Source organism: Sus scrofa, chromosome 18 (assembly GCF_000003025.6).
Source record: "Sus scrofa isolate TJ Tabasco breed Duroc chromosome 18, Sscrofa11.1, whole genome shotgun sequence".
Lineage (NCBI taxonomy): Eukaryota > Metazoa > Chordata > Mammalia > Artiodactyla > Suidae > Sus > Sus scrofa.
The window spans coordinates 7,773,247-7,794,525 of NC_010460.4; the positions used below are offsets into that span (position 1 = coordinate 7,773,247).

A 21,279-nucleotide genomic window follows, 5' to 3' on the forward strand; every position below is an offset into this window, starting at 1 on the left:
TTCGTTAACTGCTGAGCCATGAAGGGAACTCCCTGAATTTTATTTTTTTTATTTACCTGAACTTTAAAATCTAGTTCAACTCTGCAACTTTTCAGGAATACATCTATTGCACATATCTATAACCTTTCAAATAGAAGTAAATATAACAATGATAATAACAGTGGTGATAATTTAGCACAATCATAAAATTAATATATGATGTGATAACAGTCCATTGAGACATACCTGATTATAAGGGTCACTCTTGAAAGTCATCACCACAAATTGCTGGTTGTCATAGGTGAGAGTGACTTGTGTTACATAAGTAGAGTTTATGCCCCAGATTCTAATATAGCCAACTTTCAGTGGATTAGAGTCACTCAAATACTTATTGTGTATGGTCTGAATTTGCAATACGTTCTGCAAAAAAATGTATAAAGAGAAAAAATACATGATGCATCTGTTGATAGACTATATTCCACATAATAAAATGTTTTCTAAAAAAACCTCTAATTACTATTGTACTGGCTGGCTTTTTTAATTTTATTTTTATTTATTTTTTTGCCACACCTATGGCATTCGGAAGTTCCTGGGTCAGGGTCCGAACCTGCACCACAGCAGTGATCCAAGCCAGTGACAACACCGTACCCTTAACCCACTGGGCCACCAGGGAACTCCTGTTGTTTTTATTCTTCAACACTTCATGAAGACATGTCTTGAGTACTTGCTACAATAAATTTGATGAGGCCAAAAAATAGGTTTCTGCATCAACATTATGAAAGGTATTTTCCTATGTTATTACCAGCTCTTACAGTGATTTTGAAAGGAGCGCACGAGCATTTCTGTTTTATAGGGAGGAAGCTGAAGCTCTGAGAGATGAAGCAAGCAGCTCAAGGCCACCCAGCTCAAGGACACATGATTGGAACCATGATGGGCCTGCGTGCCTCACACATTAACATGTGATGAGCAAAGAGTCATGGCAAACGGTCCCTAGAGGAAGGAGAGTTTGCAGCAACTACAGGAACTTATCTAAATCATGAACTGTTTTAAGTATCAATACGAGGGTTAAAATCATGTGAGCTAAGTCATGAGGTGGTCCATGAATGCGACCTAAATAGAAAGCATAGTGAATATTTGTTACAGGTATTAAGAGAAAGGAAAAAAAAATCACTGTGGGCAGAGGGTCATCCAAAAAAGACTCAGGGAGTTCCGTCGTGGTGCAGCGGAAACGAATCCGACTAGGAACCAGGAGGTTGCGGGTTTGATCCCTGGCCTCGCTCAGTGGGTTGAGGATCCGGCGTTGCTGTGGCTGTGGTGTAGGCCAGGGCAACAGCTCTGATTAGACCCCTAGCCTGGGAACCTCCATATGCCATGGGTGTGGCCCTAAAAAGACAAAAAAAAAAAAAAAAGATTTTAGGCAATAAATCCAGGAGAGAGTTGTAGTAAGGTGAAGCTATAAACTCCTCGACTCCGGCAGCAATGGTAGAAAGAAAAGGAACTCTGTTCAGCTAGCAATGTGGAGGATTAACAAGGCTTTTGTGACTGATCGGGTAAGCAGAATCAAGAGAAAATGAAGAAAATGGAATAGAACAGGAAGTAAATGGATGTGCTGGAGCTAGTGCTTATTGATTTGGAAGATGCTCTTATTAAATTACCTGGCATTTTGCAAGCCAGTTGAAAGCATAAAACTGGCTACAGAGGTAGGAGGACTTACACGACAGAAATTAGCAAATACTACAAATCAGCCTCGCCAGCCCCCTCTCTCCCATAACCCCATACTGGCCAGAACACCTTGGTAAATAATAATGCTCAGGGGAAGTTGCTTTCTGTTTCTCTTTTTAGGGCCACGCCTGCAGCACATGGAAGTTCCCAGGCTAGGGATCAAATCGGAGCTGTAGCTGCCAGCCTGCGTCACAGCCACAGCAACACAGGATCCAAGCTGAGTCTGTGACTTACACCACAGCTTGTGGCAGCACCAGATCCTTCAGCCCAGTGAGCGAAGCCGGGAATCGAACCCACAATCTCATGGATACTAGTCGTGTTCGTTACCAGTGAGCCATGAGAACTCCTCCAATGGAGATTTTAAAAAGGCCATCTTGGGAGTTTCTGTTGTAGCCCAGCAGTAACAAACTCAACTAGTATCCATAAGGACACAGGTTGGATCCCTGGCCTTGCTCAGTGGGTTAAAGGATCCGGTATTGCCGTGGACTGTGGTGTGGGTCACAGATGCATCTCAGATCCCGCATTGCTGTGGCTGTGGTGTATAGGCCAGCAGCTGCAGCTCTCATTTGACCCCTAGCTTGGGAACTTCCATATGTTGCAGGTGTGGCTGTAAAAAGACAATAAATAAATAGTCCATCTTAGATCATCCAAGAGTCAGCTGACCCCCAAGGTGTGACTCCCTTGCCCCCAGATACGTGATCATCCAAGCAGCCTAACATTTCCATGGCTGATGGCAGATGGGTGTGAAACAGCCAAGATCAGCCACGTCCAGCTTTAGGTCATCTAAACACTGCAAACTGATGAGCTATATAAGCATTCACTGTTACATGCTGCAGAAGTTTTGAGGCTATGAGTTATGCCCCACTGGCGTTGGACAGATAGCTGACTAGCATTTACCTTTCAAAACTTTATCAGCCAGAAAATGTTCTCATCTCCTAAGAACACATTTTACATATAAGGACCCATTTCTCCCCAGCATTATATGAATTACAAGTTTCTTTTTACAGAGTGATGGGATACTGGAAAACTGCCAAAATAAAACCTGTTTCTGTTTCTTCCTTATTTGAAGGCTGCTAAAAAACCCAATTTATAAAAGTAAAGGCAGGAAGATGTGGGATTTTTTTTTTTTTTCGGTCTTTTGTCCTTTTAGGGCCACACTTGCAGCATATGGAGGTTCCCAGGCTAGGGGTCTAATCAGAACTGTAGCTGCTGGCCTACACCACAGCCATAGCACCGCTACATCCTAGCCGCATCTGCAGCCTACACCACAGCTCACAGCACTACCGGATCCTTAACCCACTGAGTGAGGCCAGGGATGGAACCCCCAACCTTATGGTTCCTAGTTGGATTCATTTCCGCTGTGCCACAAAGGGAACTCCTGGGATTTTCTATTCATATAGTCCATGGATAATGCCTATTCTGTAGCTAAATGGAAAAGGGTCTATAAAGTTCAATAAAATCATCTTACCTGAGCTGCTGTAAAGTTTGCCAAGAAATAGTTTCCGTTTTCATAGGTGTCTGCAAGCAAGAAAAAAGAATAAGCAACAACTCATTGTTCTAACCACAGTGGGTAATCCTGCAAACAGAAAATATTTCAGTGGGATCACAAATACTGGTCAAGATAGTAATGCTGTCTCTGAAGAGCAGTAACGATAGTGGCTGAGGGGCTGTTTCACCCCAGGTTAGTGCAGGGATGTACGCATGGAAGAGGGAATTTTGAGGGGAGGGTCAGGGGGTTGCAAATATAAGAGAATCTGGATTGAACTAAGAATAGACACCACAGGAGTTCCCGTCATGGCTCAGTGGAACCGAATTCGACTAGGAACCATGAGGTTGATGGTTCGATCCCTGGCCTCGCTCAGTGAGTGAAAGATCCAGCGTTGCCATGAGCTGTGGTGTAGGCCAGCAGCCACAGCTCCAATTCAACCCTTAGCCTGGGAACCTCCGTGTGCCTCAGGCGCAGCCCTAAGAAGCAAAAAAATAAATAAATAAAAATAATAGACATCATAGGTGAAAAGGCACGGAGGCTACTGATTGTTTTGCCTCTGCCAACACAGTAAGCACACGGCCATGAGAATTCACATGGCTGTGATGATAAAGGCTCGATGCTAAGGCGGGTGGTTAGGAATTCAGGCTGTCAGACTGACCTGGATTCTGATTAAGGTTCAAGTCCAGCCACTCCCTTAAAACCTGATGTGGGTGTGGCTGCTTCATCTCCTTTCTCTGATTTTGCCCTATTTGTTATTACGTTAACCACCATGATTAAAATGTAAAGTACCTTATTTTAAATGCTTGTAATTTAAGTTTTATTTATCTTGTATATTAATGATACATTTTATTCAGCATCTGTATGTCCAGAATTCTCTATTTAATCGATTATTATTATTATTTTTGTCTTGTCGTACTTTTAGGGCCACACCTGTGGCATATGGAGGTTCCCAGGCTAGGGGTCTCATCAGAGCTGTAGCCGCCAGCCTACACCAGAGCCACAGCAATGCAGAATCTGAGCCGCATCTGGGACCTACACCACAGCTCACAGCAACGCCAGATCCTTAACCCGCTGAGCGAGGCCAGGGATCGAACCCACAACCTCATGGTTCCTAGTCAGACTCATTTCCCCTGAGCCACAACGGGAACTCCTATGTAGTCAATTAAATGTGCATTAAACCTGCACATGATAAGCAGTATCTTGCAGATTTCACAGCTGAGGAAGTACAGGTAAAGAAGTATAAAGCAACTTTCCAAAATACATGTAACTAGTAAATGACTGAAATGGTATGTGATTCCAGATCTTTTAACATGTCACATGCTTAACCCGCTGAGTGAGGCCAGGGATTGAACCCGCATCCTCGTGGAAATTAATAAGGTTCCTAACCAGCTGAGACACAAAAGGAACTCCAAGAAGGGAAAGTTAAACTACTATTTGCAATATCAACAACTCAGAACGACTTAGGATCCACTTGATAAAATATGTGTAAATCACATGCACTGAAAATTACAAAACATCGCTGAGAGTAATTAAAGAATATATAAGCAATTGAAAATAAGATGAGATAGATAGGGGCTATCCCAAAATTTACCTATAGAACTGTAACCAAGCTGGTGCCCTATGGGGCTCCTGGACGCACAGGCTGTCTGTGTCCCGTTTCTTGTTTTAGGGAATGAGCCTCAGCTTCCATGACCTTCCCTGAGTCCCAAAGGGCAGTTGCTAATCAGGGAAGGGAGGGGATGCAGAGACCAGGGAGGGGCCGTCAAGAGACAACAGTGCAGCCTTGGGGTAGGTCCTCCTCAAGGAACATACATAACAATATCTTCCAGCCTTTCTGCAGAACTCAAACCCCCATCAAATGGAAGAATGACTTGATGAAGCATTCTTCATTCTGGGAAGAAGGACACCAGATAACCAGTCCTGGGGCCACCAAACACAAGCTTTGAAAGACAATGCCAGATTGCCTCTACCCTGATCCTTATCCGTGGCTCTATTTTCCATTCCCCATTTATAAAACCACCTCCTAACTCCTTGGCGAGGGGGGGTGGTTGGCACAGTCTTTAAGGCATTAGCCTGCTGTGGCCCCCTTTGCATGGCACAGCAATAAAGCTGTTTTTTTTCTACTCTGTCTCCTCGTTTCTATTTAGCAATGGCAGACAGATGCCAAGTTTGGGCAACAGAATCAATGCAATTTCAGTTAAAATTCTAATAAGTTTTTGTTAAATCTTGATAAGTTGATTTTAAAATCTATATGAGGCCCTAAAAAGACAAAAAAAGAAAAGAAAAGAAAAGAAAAGTGGGAGGGGCAGGCAGGAGGAGGGAGTCTTGTGTAGGACTGAACACTCTACCTATGGGATCTGACACTATCTCCAGGTAATTCGTGTTGGAATTGAAGTGAATTGCAGCACACCCAGCTCATGTACCAGAATTGCCCGCTGGTGTGGTGAAAACAGCTCCCCCCCCCCAACCCCACACACTGGAATTGGAACCAGAACCCTTTTTGGGCCAGGCACAAAAAGCACAAATCATAAAAGAAAAGCATAACTAAACTGGTTTTTATCAAAATTAAACTTTACTCTTTGTAAGACACCATCTTGGATTTGAAAGGGCAAGTAAATCATGTATCTGATAAAAGACTGGTATAATACCTAACTTTTAGAGTTCAATAATAAAAAGACAAATGAGGAGTTCCCGTCGTGGCGCAGTGGTTAACGAATCTGACTAGGAACCATGAAGTTGCGGGTTCGGTCCCTGCCCTTGCTCAGTGGGTTAACAATCCGGCATTGCCGTGAGCTGTGGTGTAGGTTGCAGACGCGTCTCGGATCCCGTGTTGCTGTGGCTCTGGCGCAGGCTGGTGGCTACAGCTCCGATTCGACCCCTAGCCTGGGAACCTCCATATGCCGCGGGAGCGGCCCAAAGAAATAGCAAAAAGACCAAAAAAAAAAAAAAAAAAAGACAAATGACACAATAAAAAAATGGGTGAAAGGACTTGACCTGATACCTCACAGAGAAGGTGTCTAAACAGCCAGTATACATGATATCAACCTCAAGGAAATGCGTATCAAATCCATGAGATGCACTATACACCTACCAAAAAGGCTAAAATTTTAAAAACTGGCAACTACAAGTGTTGGTGAGGATGTGAAAAACTGGAACTATAAATTATTGCTGTTAGTGATGAGACATAGTACAGCCACTTTAGAAAATAATTTGGCATTTACTGCCAAGGTTAACTATACACTCATCATATGAGACCCAGCCCAGCAATTCCACGTCCACATTTTTACCAAAGAGCAGTGAAAACATATGTCTACAAAATGACATACTCAAATCGCCATGGCAGGTTATGCATAATGGTTAATAAGAAAAGAAACACCTGAAATATTTATCAATAAGTCAATGGATAAATAAAGCGTGGATAAATAAACTCCATAAGATGGAAGTTATTCCAGAGTCCAAGTTAATGACATTTACATGCAATAATACAGGTGAATTAAAAAAAAAATTTTGCTAAGTGAAAGAACCTAAACACAAAAACAGGACACAACTGTATGATTCTATTTACATAAAACCTAGAAAAGATTAATCTATAGTGACAGGAAGCAGATCAGTGGTTGCCAGGGCTTGTAAACTCGGATTGGCAACTGGGGGGCAGTTTGCTGGAAAGAAGTGAAAGGGGTTTGTGGTTATGAAAACATTCTATATCTTTTTTTTTTTTTTTTTAATGGCTGCACATATGGCATATGAAAGTTCCTGGGCTAGGGGTCAAATTTGAGCTGCAGCTGCTTGCTTAAGCCACAGCAGCACTGGATCAGAGCCAAATCTGTGACCTACACTACGGCTTGCGGCACTGCGAGACCCTTAACCCACTGAGCAAGGCCAGGGATCAAACCTTCATCCTTAGAAAAACTATGTTGGGTTTTTAACCCACTGAGCCACAGTGGGAACTCTCAACATTCTATATCTTTATTGTGGTGGTGGCTATACAGCTGTATACTTTTGCCAAAACTTAGAGAATTGTATACTTAAAATGGATATGCTTTATTCATGTAAATATGACTCAATCAAGTTGATTAAAAAATAATAATTTTAGTTCCCTTCATGGCCCAGCGGAAACAAATCTGACTAGGAACTGTGAGGTTGTGGGTTCAATCTCTGGCCTCCTTCAGTGGGTTAAGGATCTGGCATTGCCGTGGGCTGCGGTATAGGTTGCAGACGATCCTGCGTTGCCGTGGCTGTGGTGTAGGCTGGCAGCTATAGCTCTCATTCAACCCCTAGCCTGGGACCTCCATTGCTGCAAGTGCAGCCCTAAAAAGTAAAAAAAAAAAAATTTTTTAGGAATCTCTCCTATGGGAATAATCTGAAATATGAATAAAGGTTAATATTCAGGGATGTTATTTTTTTTTTATTTTTTTGCTTTTTTAGGGCTGCACTTGCAGCATATGGAGGTTCCCAGGCTAGGGATTGAATCAGAGCTGCAGCTGCTGACCTACACCACAGCCACAGCAGTGCCAGATCCCTGACCCACTGAGTGAGGTCAGGAATCAAACCTGCAACCTCATGGTTCCTAGTTGGATTTGTTTCTGCTGTGCCACAATAGGAACTCCGCAGGGATGTTACTTATAACAATAAAAACTGAAAACATCCTTGGATCCTGTAGTGAGATTAACTATAGAAAGTTAGATAAATTATGTATAGGAAGAAAAGGGCAAAGAAACCATGAGACTTACGGGACATTTCCACCCCAAGACCCCTATTGGACAAGGACTGATACAGGTAATTAAACAAGGCCAATAGGAGAAAACCACATCTTTCAGACCTCACAATGGTAACCCCCCATCTTTAAGGGATAAAAACCCCTATAAGACTTTGCTTGCTTGCAAGAAAAAAAAAAGAAAGACAAATTATGGCATAACCTTTCAACAGAAGATGATAATTACAAGGGTATTTATAAGGGGTATAAAATAACATCTGACATATTTATATCATTATGTTACGTGCAAAGAAACAGGATTCACAAATTAAATATGCTGCATGTTTTCAATAATATTAAAAATTAAGCATTATTTTAAGTAATATGACAGCAAAAGGCAATATGGCAAAAATATCAAATGGTTTACAATCTTTTCAAATTTTTTATCTTTAAAATGTTTTCTTTAATGAGAATATATTTACCCTTATAATGAAGAAAACCAAAAGGGGGAAACCTTTAGAAATATTTCACTCTTGAAAAATAAGCTATAAATTCAGTAACTACTACATGTTACAAGATTAGAATGTTCTGGTCCATAGGAATAAGTACTGGAAAATGGAAATCTGTGTATCTACAGAAATGCCTGGGGAAGACATTCTGATTATAGTGATGAAACCCAGTTTAATCTAAGGCAGAACTATCTTATCCCTAGGTTGGTGAAAGAACACATACAAAGCAATATTTCACTGATATTTAATTCCCTGTTTCTAAGATACCAAGAAATGTTCTAAGCCCTCATCTGTCTCCTGAATGAGTTTATTTATTTATTTTTTTTGTCTTTTTAAAGCCAGATCCGAGTCGCATCTGCGAGCTACACCACAGCTCATGGCAATGCCGGATCCTTAACCCACTGAGTGAGGCCAGGGATCAAACCCGCAACCTCACAGTTCCTAGTCGGATTCATTTCCACTGTGCCACGATGGGAACTCCTGAGTGAGTTTACTTAGGAGGAAAAGGGTTATAGGTGGCTAGCCCAAATAATAGAGCCAGGTCTATGAGCCACTGAGAATGAATGGTCAGCTTGATACCTGCACCCACTCTTTCATCCGAGCGAGACAGTTACACAGTTAAGTTACTCTGGCTGAATCCATAACATCCGACTGATGAACTTGCAAAGCTGGGGACCATATACCCTTCTATTACAATTACAGCATAATATAAACGAGCAGGCAAAAGTTGCAAAAATTCTCAACACCATCACGTTATTACTAGTTGTAGAGATAGAGACAGGTTTTCAGTTCATGCCAATTGTATCCTGAGCCTCTATGGTCTGGTTTTCCTGAATGCTGTGTGGGGGGCCCTGGGAAGTTTCTACTCACCGATGCTTTGTCCATCATCCCAGAATATTTGACCGTCAGCTCTCCCACTGCTATCCAAAGCAACAATCAATCCCATAAATTTCTGTCGACTGTGGAAAAAAAAGAGTTATTTTTCTCTAGATTGTAGGAACGAAGAACAGTTTTTGTCGAAATATTAGTAATCCAGAAAAAAAGCACATGCATTAAAAATGCACATAAAATTCCAAAAAATAGGTAAAATGAGATACAATTCAAGATACTTGAGATAAAAGAATAAGACCTTTATATTTTAATGAAACATTCAATATAACTTTTAACTTTCAAAAATCAAATACAAGCTACTTCTTTAGCAAGAAGACTGCCCTCCTTTAGTAGCTTCCAGAATGCTACAGAATAAAATGCCATGTACTTATCCTGCATTCACAGTCCTCCATGGCCTGATAACTGGCTTGAATTTTATTTATTTTATCCCTCTCCCTCATCAGTGCACCTGTTAAATGATGCTCGACTATCCCCCAAATCCAACTCATTGTTCACCCTGAGTTCTTTAATCTTCCCTGAATAGCTCTTTCTGTTGTCTTCATACATTCAAGTTCTATTTGTTATTCAAGACTCAGCTCATGGTTTCTTTTTTTTATATCATTATTTACTTATATTGCATTACAGGGCTGCACTGGCAGCATATGGACTTTGCCAGCCTAGGCGTCCAATGGAAGCTACAGCTATCGGCCTAAGCCACAGCCACAGCAATGCAGGATCCGAGCCTCCTCTGTGACCTACACCAGAGTTCACGGCATGGCCAGATCCTTAAACCACTGAGCAAGGCCAGGGATCCAACCCACAACCTCCTGGTTCCTAGTTGGATTCGTTTCCGTTGCGCCAGGATAGGAACGCCGAGCTCAGGTTTTTTATAAAACCATGCTTTACACAAGGCTGAAAGTTAACTTCCCTCCTTTTGAGTTGTTACTGTTCTTGTTATGTGTGTTTTTTTTTTTTTTTTCTTTTTAGGGCTGCACCTGCCAGCCTATACCACAGCTACAGCAACGCCAGATCCGAGCCACGTCTGTGACCTATGCCACAGCTCAAGGCAATGCTGGATCCTTAACCCACTGAGCGAGGCCAGGGATGGAACCTGCATCCTCATGGATACTAGTCAGATTCATTTCCACTGAGTCATGATGGGAACTCCATGTGTGTGTCTCTCCTGATATAACGTGTTCTCTTTAATTAATGTGTGTGTGTGTTTTACATATGTATAAATCTCTCCTTGAGTCCACCAAAGTAGACCTGGGAATGAGTACTCAAACCTTGGGTAAACATAACAAATCTAAGATGTCCCAATTTTAAAAAAATAATGTGAAAGAGGGGTTAATAGATGCAGACGATTGTCTTTGGAGTGGATGAGCAATGAGATCCTGCTGGGTAGCACTGGGAACTATGTCAGGTCACTTATGATGGAGCATGATAATGTGAGAAAAAAAAATGTATACATGTATGTGTGACTGGGTCACCATACTATACAGTAGGAAAAAAAATAATGTATTGGGGAAATAAAATTTAAAAAAAAAAGAGGTACATGCTGCTATCCTCAGCAAAACTTTTGCCCTGAGGCTGTGACACAGGGCTATAGAGAAAAGATCTCCCCGAGGCCAACGTCAGGCACTCCTTCTCTCCCAGACCCCACCCAGAAGGCACTGATGGACTCGAATCCGGGGAAGTGTCCATAGTTAGTTTATTTATCCCCAGAGCCTCTGTTGAGGCTGCCTCGTTATGGCCAAGTGAGGCCACCAAGCGCTGCGTCTCTTCCTTACCTGGAGAAGGTGTTCATCGCAGGTTCCTGCCAGGGCAGGATGTAGCCTCCTCTGATATGAAGGTTGATATGGTCAAGGGGAGCCGCCAGGATTTTCCACTCACCTGGCGATTCACTGCCAGATTCCTAGAAGGGAGAATACAGGCAAGGAATAATTTCTAAAAAAAAAAGACAAAATGAATCCATGCCTTATGACAAGTCCGTCCTTTCTAAGGAAGTATGTTGGAAAGTCAGCAAAACACTGCAAATCTAAGGAGAAAAATCTGATTTTCAGCTTTGCTAAAACCTCAGGAAATTTAGTCTTTTCTCTGTATTCTCCAGGAAAGATGGGGGTTGGCAAGTGTACCATGGCTGACTATTTATAGATTTATGGATAAATGCTTTTATGGATATTTAATTTAAGCAAACTTAGCATGGCCAAAAGGTTAGAAATTACTGCCTTAGAAAATATGTGCCTAGGAGCTCCTGTCGTGGCTCAGTGGTTAGCAAACCTGGCTAGTATCCATGAGGATGTGGGTTTGATCCCTGGCCTCGCTCAGTGGGTTAAGGATCCAGTGTTGCTGTGGCATAGGCTGGCAGCAGTAGCTCCGATTTGAGCCCTAGCCTGGGAACCTCCATATGCCGCAGGTGTGGACCTAAAAAGACAAAACATATATATATATATGTGCCTAGAAGTCAGGAAAAGGTTCTAGCCACCTCTCTCCAGCTATGTGGACCAATCTGGTTCTTGACAAAATATTTCCGTTCTTACCGTGCTATAGTCATACCAACGGGCTCTGGGAAAATAAGCAAGGATCTGAAAAGTGTTCTGAAACATAAAATCAACATGTCATGATGAATATTCTGATAATTTAAATTTTTGAAGTTCTTCCTATATAATTAGCATTAAAAAGGGGATTTGATTAATGATTTTAAGAGTTTAAAAGGTCATGTTGAGAAAAATCCTGGGAAATTCTTTTTTAAACACACAGAAAAGGTAAAATTTTTTAAAAAGGTAGATTTTTGTGAGGATGCAAGGTGACAAGACACTAAAATGGGAATCAGTTGTGGTTGTAAAGTTTTCATTAATGGTGTCCTTTAAAAAGATAAGGATCTCCCTTAGAAGTTCTAGAAATGCATTTGCCTGAAAATAGCAAGCTGTGCAGGAAAATTTGTAAAATGCCCTTCCTGTACTTTAGATTATGTGATGGGAGGGTTTTTGGTTTGTGATGGAAAACTCACACTTTCCAGAACAGGGCTGATCAAGACGGCAGGACCCAACATGAACTGCTGGTCTATGTCCCATGTTGTAGCATCCTTGGTAAACCTTTAAAAATAAACACGAAAATCTGGAGTTCCTATCGTGGCTCAGTGGCAAGGAACCCGACTAGTATCCATGAGGACAGAGATTCGATCCCTGGCCTCACTCAGTGGGTTAAGGATCCGGCGTTGCTGTGATCTGTGGTGTAGGTCGCAGAAGCGGCTCAGATCTGTGGTGGCTGTGGCTGTGGTGTAGGCTGGCCGCTGTAGCTCCAATTCGACCCCCAGCCTGGGAACCTCCATATGCTGCAAGTACAGCCCTAAAAACATACATACATATGAAAATCTACCCCTACTGTTACGACAGTTGCAGAAGGTTATTCCTAAGACACCCCAGACTTGCTGCCTGGGGGACCAGGCTATACTCACTCATGGAGAAGGGGTCGGACAACAGTGCTGCCTTCAACGTGAGCTTTGTGCATCAGCGTGTAGAGGTAAGGCAGCAGGGCGTATCTGGTCTGGAGGACTTTTCTTGAGAACATCTCAAAGGTTGAGTTCCAGGCCACAGGATCTTGTCTCTATAAGAATAAAGGAGCATACGAAAGGCCACATTCTCTTTACTGAATTCTGGTGGTATCGGAAAAGGACCAGCAGGTGAGTTCCCACTGTAGCATGTGGAAATGAATCCAGCTAGTATCTATGAGGACACGGGTTCAATCCTTGGCCTCACTCAGTGGGTTAAGGATCTGGCGTTGCAGGGAGCTGTGGCATAGACCAGCAGCTGCAGCTCCAAGTTGGACCCCTAGCCTGGGAACTTCCATATGCCATGGGTGTGCCCCTAAAAAGAAAAAATATATATATATGGGAAAAAAGGGAGAAAAAAGAAAACCACACATTCTATATACGGGTTACTCACCCTTTCTCCCTTCATTTCTAGTCTCCTCCTTCCCCATATCTGGCACCTTCTAAACTAGAGCCTCTTGTTTCTTTCTCTTTACCATGGACTCCTCAGTACCCACAGGGGTCTGGCCTTGGCCCTGCACATGTGTAGACAGATGGATCTCTACACGGTACTGACATAACATAGAGATTTAAGTAAATACAAATGCATTCTTCTTAAAAGCAAAGGCAGACTCTTTTATTTTAGCCGTCTAGGGAGCCATAAAGCCTTCTCTCCTTGTAGGCGCTAATTGCCCAAGAAGTGAGAAATAGTGTGTGTGTGTGTGTGTTTTTTTTTTTTTTTTTTTTTTTTTTTGTCTTTTCTAGGGCCACACCAGTGGCATATGGAGGTTCCCAGGCTAGCGGTCTAATGGGAGCTATAGCCGCCAGCCTACACCACAGCCATAGCAACGCGGGATCCTTAACCCACTGAGCAAGGCCAGGGATCGAACCCGCAATCTCATCGTTCCTAGTCAGGTTCGTTGACCACTGAGCCACGACGGGAACTCCAGAAACAGTATATTTGTGAAAACTGTTGGTAATTCTGGGGTTTTGAACTCGGTGAGTTTTCTACGAAATGGAGTTTTCTACGAAATGGGGATTTTTCGAATTTTTCTCAGCAAGTAACTATGATGACCTTGAGGGGTAAAAGGAAATTAGGATGTGAGAACACAGAGCCATGTAATCTGCTTCCTCACCCTTGTCCCAAATGTGTTGTGGTTCCTGGAAAATGGATAAAACGCCCCCAGCTGCATCCAGCGGACACACATCTCATACTCAGCATCTCCGAAGAACCCACAAATGTCTGCTCCTGTCTGAGAAGATGCAAAATCAGAGCATATTTTAGGGGGGGCTTTTGTGGGCTGCAGACACAGTGAAATCTGACTGGGTAAACAGCAAGGCCCCAGTAGGACTTACATAAGGGACTCCAAAGAGACTGAACTCCATCATGCCTGCAATGAGAAGACACAGCTGCGTTGGACACACGAGAGCAGCCCTTTGGGAGGGTAGGTTTGACCCAACTCTTCTGCACCAGCTTTGAAAGTGCTGGGCCATTCACGATGAAAATATCAAAAGATGGGTGTGGATTAAAACTCACAGCCACAGAGAACTCAGCTCCCGTGGATATCACTGACCCCACGGATGATGAGTAGACATAACCAGGGCTGCCGAAGCGCACGCACCCCAGCCCCCTCCCCACCAGGTGAGGCCCCGGGAATAAGCCCACACACCGATGATAGATTTCCTCAGCTGGTCCCACGCTGCCGTGTTGTCGCCCAGCCAGTGTCCTGACCAGCGGCCAGAAGAGGGGAAGGTGGAGCGAGTGATGACGACTCCTCGCTGTCCGGTCACCTCCTGCACCGCTCTGCTCGGAGGGGAACAAGAAGGTGAATCTGAGAATGGCCATGGCGCTTTGTCACAGAGAGTAGCTTCAGCCTGGAGCATGAGGCAACAGTGGGGCTCCCTTTCACGCCAGAGAGCTGCTTCCCTAAAAGCATCTGCTATTTTAAAGTACTGCTAGGAATCCTAGTGAACTTCCCAGCTGGACAACTGGAAGTAGAGCATCACCTAAAAGGTGGATTTTTTTTTTACTTTTAAAAAACGTCTAGGAGTTCCTGTTATGGTGCAGCAGCAAAGAATCTGACTAGGAGCTATGAGGTGGCGGGTTCAATCCCTGGCTTCGCTCAGTGGGTTGAGGATCCAGCGTTGCCGTGAGCTGTGGTGTAGGTCGCGTGTGAGGCTCAGATCCTGCGTTGTTGTGGCTGTGGCATCAGCTGGCGGCTGTAGCTCCGATTCTACCCCAGCCTGGGAACCTCCATATGCCGTAGGTGAGGCCCTAAAAAGAAAAAAAACAAAGTCTAATTAACCATCTCTCTACATAGAGCTAAGAGGAGGGGTGGGGTGAAGTATGGGGCAGATATTTATAGAACAGTATTTCTATCCCAGGCATTAACACAGGTCACGATCACGTGGACTGGCTCACAACCTTGGCCTCCTTTTACTATGAGGAAACGGAGGCTCAAAGGGACAGACTGTCAGAGACAATCGGGCAGTCATGCTGTCACAGCAGGCAGATAGGCAGCTACGAGCAGAGAAGGGGGGGCGTGAGCCAGAGCTCAGGAAACCACACACCGTCGCATCACACAAACAGCAGGGTCCATGGGCAGATGAAGAAAAGCAGGACCCTCCAAAATGACAGGAAGCCACACCTTTTGGGGTGATAAATACCTTGGAGGCAGACGAAGAAAGGTGGAAAAGGGTGTACATCTCTAGCATCTAAAGGTAACCTGATGCTCATTATGCCCTCCTTATAATGAAGATTTAAGAAATTATAATAAAATTAGTTATGCAGATAAGAAGTACCCATCATGCAGAGATGCCATCACACTTAAAATAAAAGCTACATAAGGACAAAAATCCCTCCTCCCCTTGGGAAGGGGGAGCTGGAATGAAAATTAAGGAATACAACACTCCTGAAACCCCAACTTTCCAGTGAATATCCTGCCCTTGCAATTAGATGCCCCTTATAACCAGGCAGGGCAGCTGCTCACCTCTCTGCCCGCCTCTCTTTAAGTGGTGTATTTCTGACTTAAATAAATCCTCAATGTTCTTTTTCAATTTCCATCTTGTTTCTGAATTATGACACAAGAACCTAACCTTAACCTTACTTTTATTTGGATCCCAGGTGGCAGACCTGGGATCCAAATAAATGTATATATGACAATAACTTTATTTTTTATTTTTTTTACTTTTTTTTTTTTAGGTTTGCACTTGCAGCATATGGAAGTTCCCAGGCTAGGGGTCAAATTGGAGCTATAGCTGCCAGCCTACATCACAGCCACAGCAATGCTAGATCCAAGCCACATCTGAGACGTACACCACAGCTCACAGCAACGCTGGATCCTTAACCTGCTGAGCGAGGCCAGGGATCGAACCTGTGTCCTCACGGAGGCAAGTGGAATTCATCTCCTCTACGCCACAACAGGAACTCCCAACAACTCTTTTTTGGAGTATTACAGGCTCCAAGTTCCCTTCAAGGAGATTAAACCCCAAATCCACGTGTCACTGTCAGGCCCCTTTCCCCACCTTGAGCATCCTGGTAGGGAAGGCAGGTCGCCCAACCTGTTCCCCAGGCAAATAAGGTATCCTGCCCAAGACCAAGCAGAAGATCAAACTGGGTCTCCACTCAGGTCCGCACTGTGGGGTATAAAGGCTACTACAGAGGGAGTCGGGCCTTCATTTCAACCTGCACGTTCGGGAGTCCTCGCTCTCCCTCTCTGAAAGTGTACTTTTGCGATAATTAATACGTAAAATGTCCACTGTTCCAGTGCTTTGCTACGGCGAGACAGGGCCCAAGGACACTGCGATGTATCGGAGCCAAGGAAAGCATATCTAAGTACCTAATGAGGAGTTCCCGTCATGGCGCAGGGGAAACGAATCCGACTAGGAACCATGAGGTTGTGAGTTCAATCTCTGGCCTCGCTCAGTGGGTTAAGGATCTGGCATTGCTGTGATGTAGGCCAGTGGCTACAGCTCTGATTAGACCCGTAGCCTGGGAGCCTCCATATGCTGTGGGTGCAGCCCTAAAAAGACCAAAAAAAAAGAAAGAAAAGAACACGAAGTTACATGGGTCCATTTAATTACATGGAACCACATATTACATGATCCCATTTTTATGAAATGTCCAGATTAGGCAAATCATATAGACATACAGACAGAAAGCAGATCAGTGGCTCCTGGGTATAGGGCTTCCTTTGGGGATGAAGAAAATGTTCTAAAATTTGACTGTGCTGACAGCTGAACTGAATATACTAAGTACAACCTAAATGCTCACTTCATGTTTTTACTGAGGGATATTTGACATTTAACATTGTGTATATTTAAGGTGTGAAACATAAATTCAGTAACTTATATACTGCAATACCTTTGCCACTGTCGTGATAAACAGCACCTGCTCACCTTAAATAGGTGAAATTAGCAACCAACCGGATTAATCCACTTAAAGGTATTTTGGTTGCTAGGCAATTATGCCTGATATTTTGACAGGCATCATGTAAATACAAGCACCATGTATATATGACAAGGCAAAAGTACCAACGTGGAAAATGATCCTGCTGCCAGTGACAAAAACACACTCACTCGTAGGTGGGTCTGGTCTGGGACCAGCCGTAGAGGCTGTGGACGTCGTAGTGCCGCACGGGGGAGCCGTCGGGCAGGATCTGCTGGCTCTCCATGCACAGGGTCTTGTTGCTCAGGCCCCCGTCCCTGGACTCCAAATCTGAGGAGGAGATGCTGAGTTACTTCCTGAAAAACTTCATTTGCTCCGTCACTAGAAATGCCCATCGTCTTGGCATGTCTCTATTTCAATCGACGACCTTGTTACCAGTAACAGCTCCAGTGCCAAGAATTCTTTATCTAGAAAATCAGCGTCCTGTGGGTTTATAATTCCTGAAGGGTAAGAACAGGGTATGGAGACCAAAAGGCACCCTTCTTTTTCCCCAGCTCTGTATGGGGGGGGGTCTCATAGCCTATTCCTGACACAATAAACCCCTCTGTTGTTGTAACTGTTTCTTCCACTAGATGGCAATGTTCTCAAGGGAACAAACAGGTCTTACTTCAGTAACTGGTTTTGTTTGTTTGTTTTGATTTTTAGGGCCACACTTGCAGCATATGTGGGTTCCCAGGCTAGGAGTCTAACTGGAGCTACAGCTGCCCGCCTACGCCACAGCAACGCCAGATCTGAGCCATGTCTGCTACGTACACCACAGCTCACAGCACTGCCGGATCCTTAACCCACTGAGTGAAGCCAGGGATCGAACCCACAACCCCATGGTTCCTAGTCGGATTCGTTAACCACTGAGCCACGACGGGAACGCTGTTTTAATGTTACTAAATCTTTCTGATTTTCCTGATACATAAATATTAAATTAAGGGTGGAAGGAGAAAAAGGAAGAAAGGAAGGAAGGAGGAAGAAGAAAGGAGGGAGCGATGGGAAGTAAGGACGGTCAGGGAGCAGTGCGAGGCACAGCAGTGACCTGCACATCGAGAAACTTGGATCCCAGAGTCCATTCCATAAATCACTGATAGGGTGTTTTGGATAAAATGAGTCCCTTCCTTCCCCAAATTTCTGTAAGGTGAGAGAGTTCAAGCTCCTAAGACACTTTCGGACCCAAGGTCCTGTGATCATCTGTTTCTGTTTGTACCACAGGACAACCAGGGAATGCCTTGCATGACGTTTCTATGAGCCTGGGTGCGGACTCGATTTTCATCCTCTAATCAAAAGAGCCTTTGTGTGTATGTGGTGTGTGTACGTGTGTGTATTTGGGGTGTATGTCTGTGGTGTGTGTATATGGGTGTATGGTATATGGATTTGTGTCGGGTGTGTGTGTGTGTGTGTGTGTGTGTAGGGGGCTGTCTGGAGTTTCAGCCATCAGTTCACAGTCAGCGTGTCATCAGACACACCATGTGCTGCTTGATTTCTTTCACAGCACATCATGTTATTATTTCTCCATTTAATTACTTATTTATTGGCACTTATTCAAGGTTATTTTATTTGGGACTTTCCGTCATGTTTAAGACATAAAGTTTTTTGTTTTCTTCCTCCAATATTAGCCTTTGCTTTGAAAATAAGAGGAAAATTTGCAGGGTTTTTGAGCAGGGAAGGAATTTGATGACATAATCATTTTACGTACGCGGCATATAGGGTGGATTATTCAGCACGTCATCGCTGCAGCCCGTGACAGAGCCATCCACAAAGTTTGATGGTTCATTCATGTCCTGCAATGAGTTAGCAGAAAAGATTCCATGACGTAGGAGGCAGTGAGACCTTTGCCAGGGACGACACTGACCTCCCAGAGATGAGCTCAACCCCACGCCAGCTGCTTGCTTCAAGGACTCTGGGTAATCTCAGGCATTGACCCAAATGGATTCTAAAAATTCCTTTTGGTTTAAGAAGAGCATTAAACTCCTAGTTTACTTGGCATTTTCAGGCCTGTGATAATTGTTTCATGGAGGCAAAATGGTGAAATTATGCTGGAATCAACTTAAGAAAATCTCCTCTTAATTCCTCTCCCCCACACAACAAGCCCATCTTTATTTTCCTATGCATGGACAACTTACTTGTGTGTGTGTGTGTTTAGGGTCACACCTGTGGCACATGGAGGGTCCCAGGCTAGGGGTCTAATCGGAGCTGTTGCCACGGGCCTACACCACAGCTCACGGCAACACCAGATCCTCAACCCACTGAGCAAGGCCAGGGATCGAACCCACAACCTCACGGTTCCTAGTCAGATTCCCTTCCGCTGAGCCACGACGGGACCTCCAACATCAACTTACTTTTTAGCTACGGTCCATGGTTACTATGACCTATTCCTTCTAAATCCAGTAGCTTAGACTAATTCGCACATCAGCACAGACCCAACTTGAGGAGGAGTATCTTGCTTTCTGCAGTAGATACAGTCTTAAAAAATTGTAGGTAACTCAGAAATAAGTGGAAATCAAATACCACCTTGCAGCGATGCTGAATCCTTAACCTGCTGGGCGAGGCCAGGGACCAAACCCGTATCCTCACAGAGACAAAGTTGGGTCCTAATCTACTGAACTACGACAGGAACTCTGCCCCCCCATGTTTTTTTGTTTTGTTTGTTTTTGCTTTTTAGGGCCGCACTCGCGGCATATGGAGATTCCCAGGCTAGGGGTCAAATTGGAGCTACAGCTGCTGGCCTACGCCACAGCCACAGCAGTGCCATATCTGAGCCATGTCTGCTACCTATGCCACAGTTCATGACAATGCCAGATCCCCGACCCACTAAGTGAGGCCAGGGATCAAACCTGCATCCTCATGGATGCTAGTTGCGTTTGTCTCCGCTGCACCACATTGGGAACTCCAGCCTCCCCATGTTTTGACTACTAATATTTCCAAAGAAGAGGCATGAAGGGTAACGTACAATCCACAATCCATCAAACTTCAAGCTCTTCTCTGGCTCGCGAGGGTTTCTGTAGAGTTCTTCTATTTCCTTCTTCCACCAGGCAGCCGTGCTGTTCCGCAAGAAGTCAGGAAAAGCCACATGGGCTCTGTACAGCTGTAAGGGTGACACAAACTCTGGTGAGGGGTCTCAGCCTGTCTGGGAAGGGGAGTGTGGGGACTGGGAAGGGGTGATGAGCAGGTATTTGTGCCAGCACTGCCCAATCAGTGCGTGACCCAAACTCGGGTCTGCAGCCTCTGGCCGCACAGTTTACTGTGGACACTAAGAGGTCAGGGAAGGAGATTTCATTCTCTGTTTTCCTGCAAGGTTATTCTTAAATCCCCATTAAACATGAGATGCGCTTTACAACTGGGCATTTTAATCATATGACCTGGAAAATTAACTGCTAGTGTCTAAACAATCAAACGCTAGAACACAAATGCTTTTGCTATACTGGCCAAATGAAGGTTATGGGCCACCCAGGGAAAAGTGAGCTGCAGTGTGGAGGGGACGCTGGATACCCAGACCAATGTGGCATTCAGAGCGGAGGTCAAGGCCATTTCGCCTTCTTTGCTTACATTTTCTTTTTTTTTTTCTTTCTTTTCTTTCTTATTTTTTTTTTCTTTTTAGGGCTGCACTCAAGGCATATGGGGTCAAATCCGAGCTATAGCTGCTGGCCCATGCCACCATGCCACAGCCACAGCCACTTGGGATCTGAGCTGTGTCTGTGACCTACACCACAGCTCACAGCAACGCCAGATCCTCAACCCACTGAGCGAGGCCAGGAATCAAACTCACATCCTCATGGACGGGGTTGGATTTGTTTCCGCCGCGCCGGGATGAGAACTCCCCACGCTTTCCCTTATATGTAGATAATTCATTAAAAACTAGCCTGTTCATAGCCTCTCCAGTGAAAATACCCTAGACTTTGCCGAACGTTACTGTTCAGACAACATTAAATTCAAACACAACACAACTCATTAAAGCTGCACATGTGAAGGGAGGACTTAAGAGGTCCTCCTACACATCTCCAGCCTAGTTTCGTGTTGAGCTTCCATTTAAGGATCCTTTTCTGCCCCCCCAAA

The 21,279-nt window shown here is 44.2% G+C and overlaps 1 protein-coding gene across 3 annotated transcripts in view; it reads right to left on the reverse strand.

Moving 5' to 3' along the window:
• The window catches only part of MGAM2 (maltase-glucoamylase 2 (putative)), a 95,887-nt gene that overhangs the window by 5,416 nt on the left and 69,192 nt on the right, over positions 1-21,279 (reverse strand). For all 3 annotated transcript variants that reach the window (XM_021079094.1, XM_021079095.1, XM_021079093.1), the window contains exons 35-47: positions 20,177-20,311; positions 18,923-19,007; positions 17,370-17,508; positions 14,462-14,595; positions 14,148-14,182; positions 13,928-14,044; positions 12,720-12,868; positions 12,273-12,357; positions 11,803-11,859; positions 11,053-11,177; positions 9,263-9,351; positions 3,170-3,219; positions 226-399 (exon numbers count right to left, since the gene is read on the reverse strand). In XM_021079094.1, the coding sequence (XP_020934753.1) occupies positions 226-399; positions 3,170-3,219; positions 9,263-9,351; positions 11,053-11,177; positions 11,803-11,859; positions 12,273-12,357; positions 12,720-12,868; positions 13,928-14,044; positions 14,148-14,182; positions 14,462-14,595; positions 17,370-17,508; positions 18,923-19,007; positions 20,177-20,311 (1,374 nt within the window). The remainder of the gene's footprint in view (positions 1-225; positions 400-3,169; positions 3,220-9,262; positions 9,352-11,052; positions 11,178-11,802; positions 11,860-12,272; positions 12,358-12,719; positions 12,869-13,927; positions 14,045-14,147; positions 14,183-14,461; positions 14,596-17,369; positions 17,509-18,922; positions 19,008-20,176; positions 20,312-21,279) is intronic.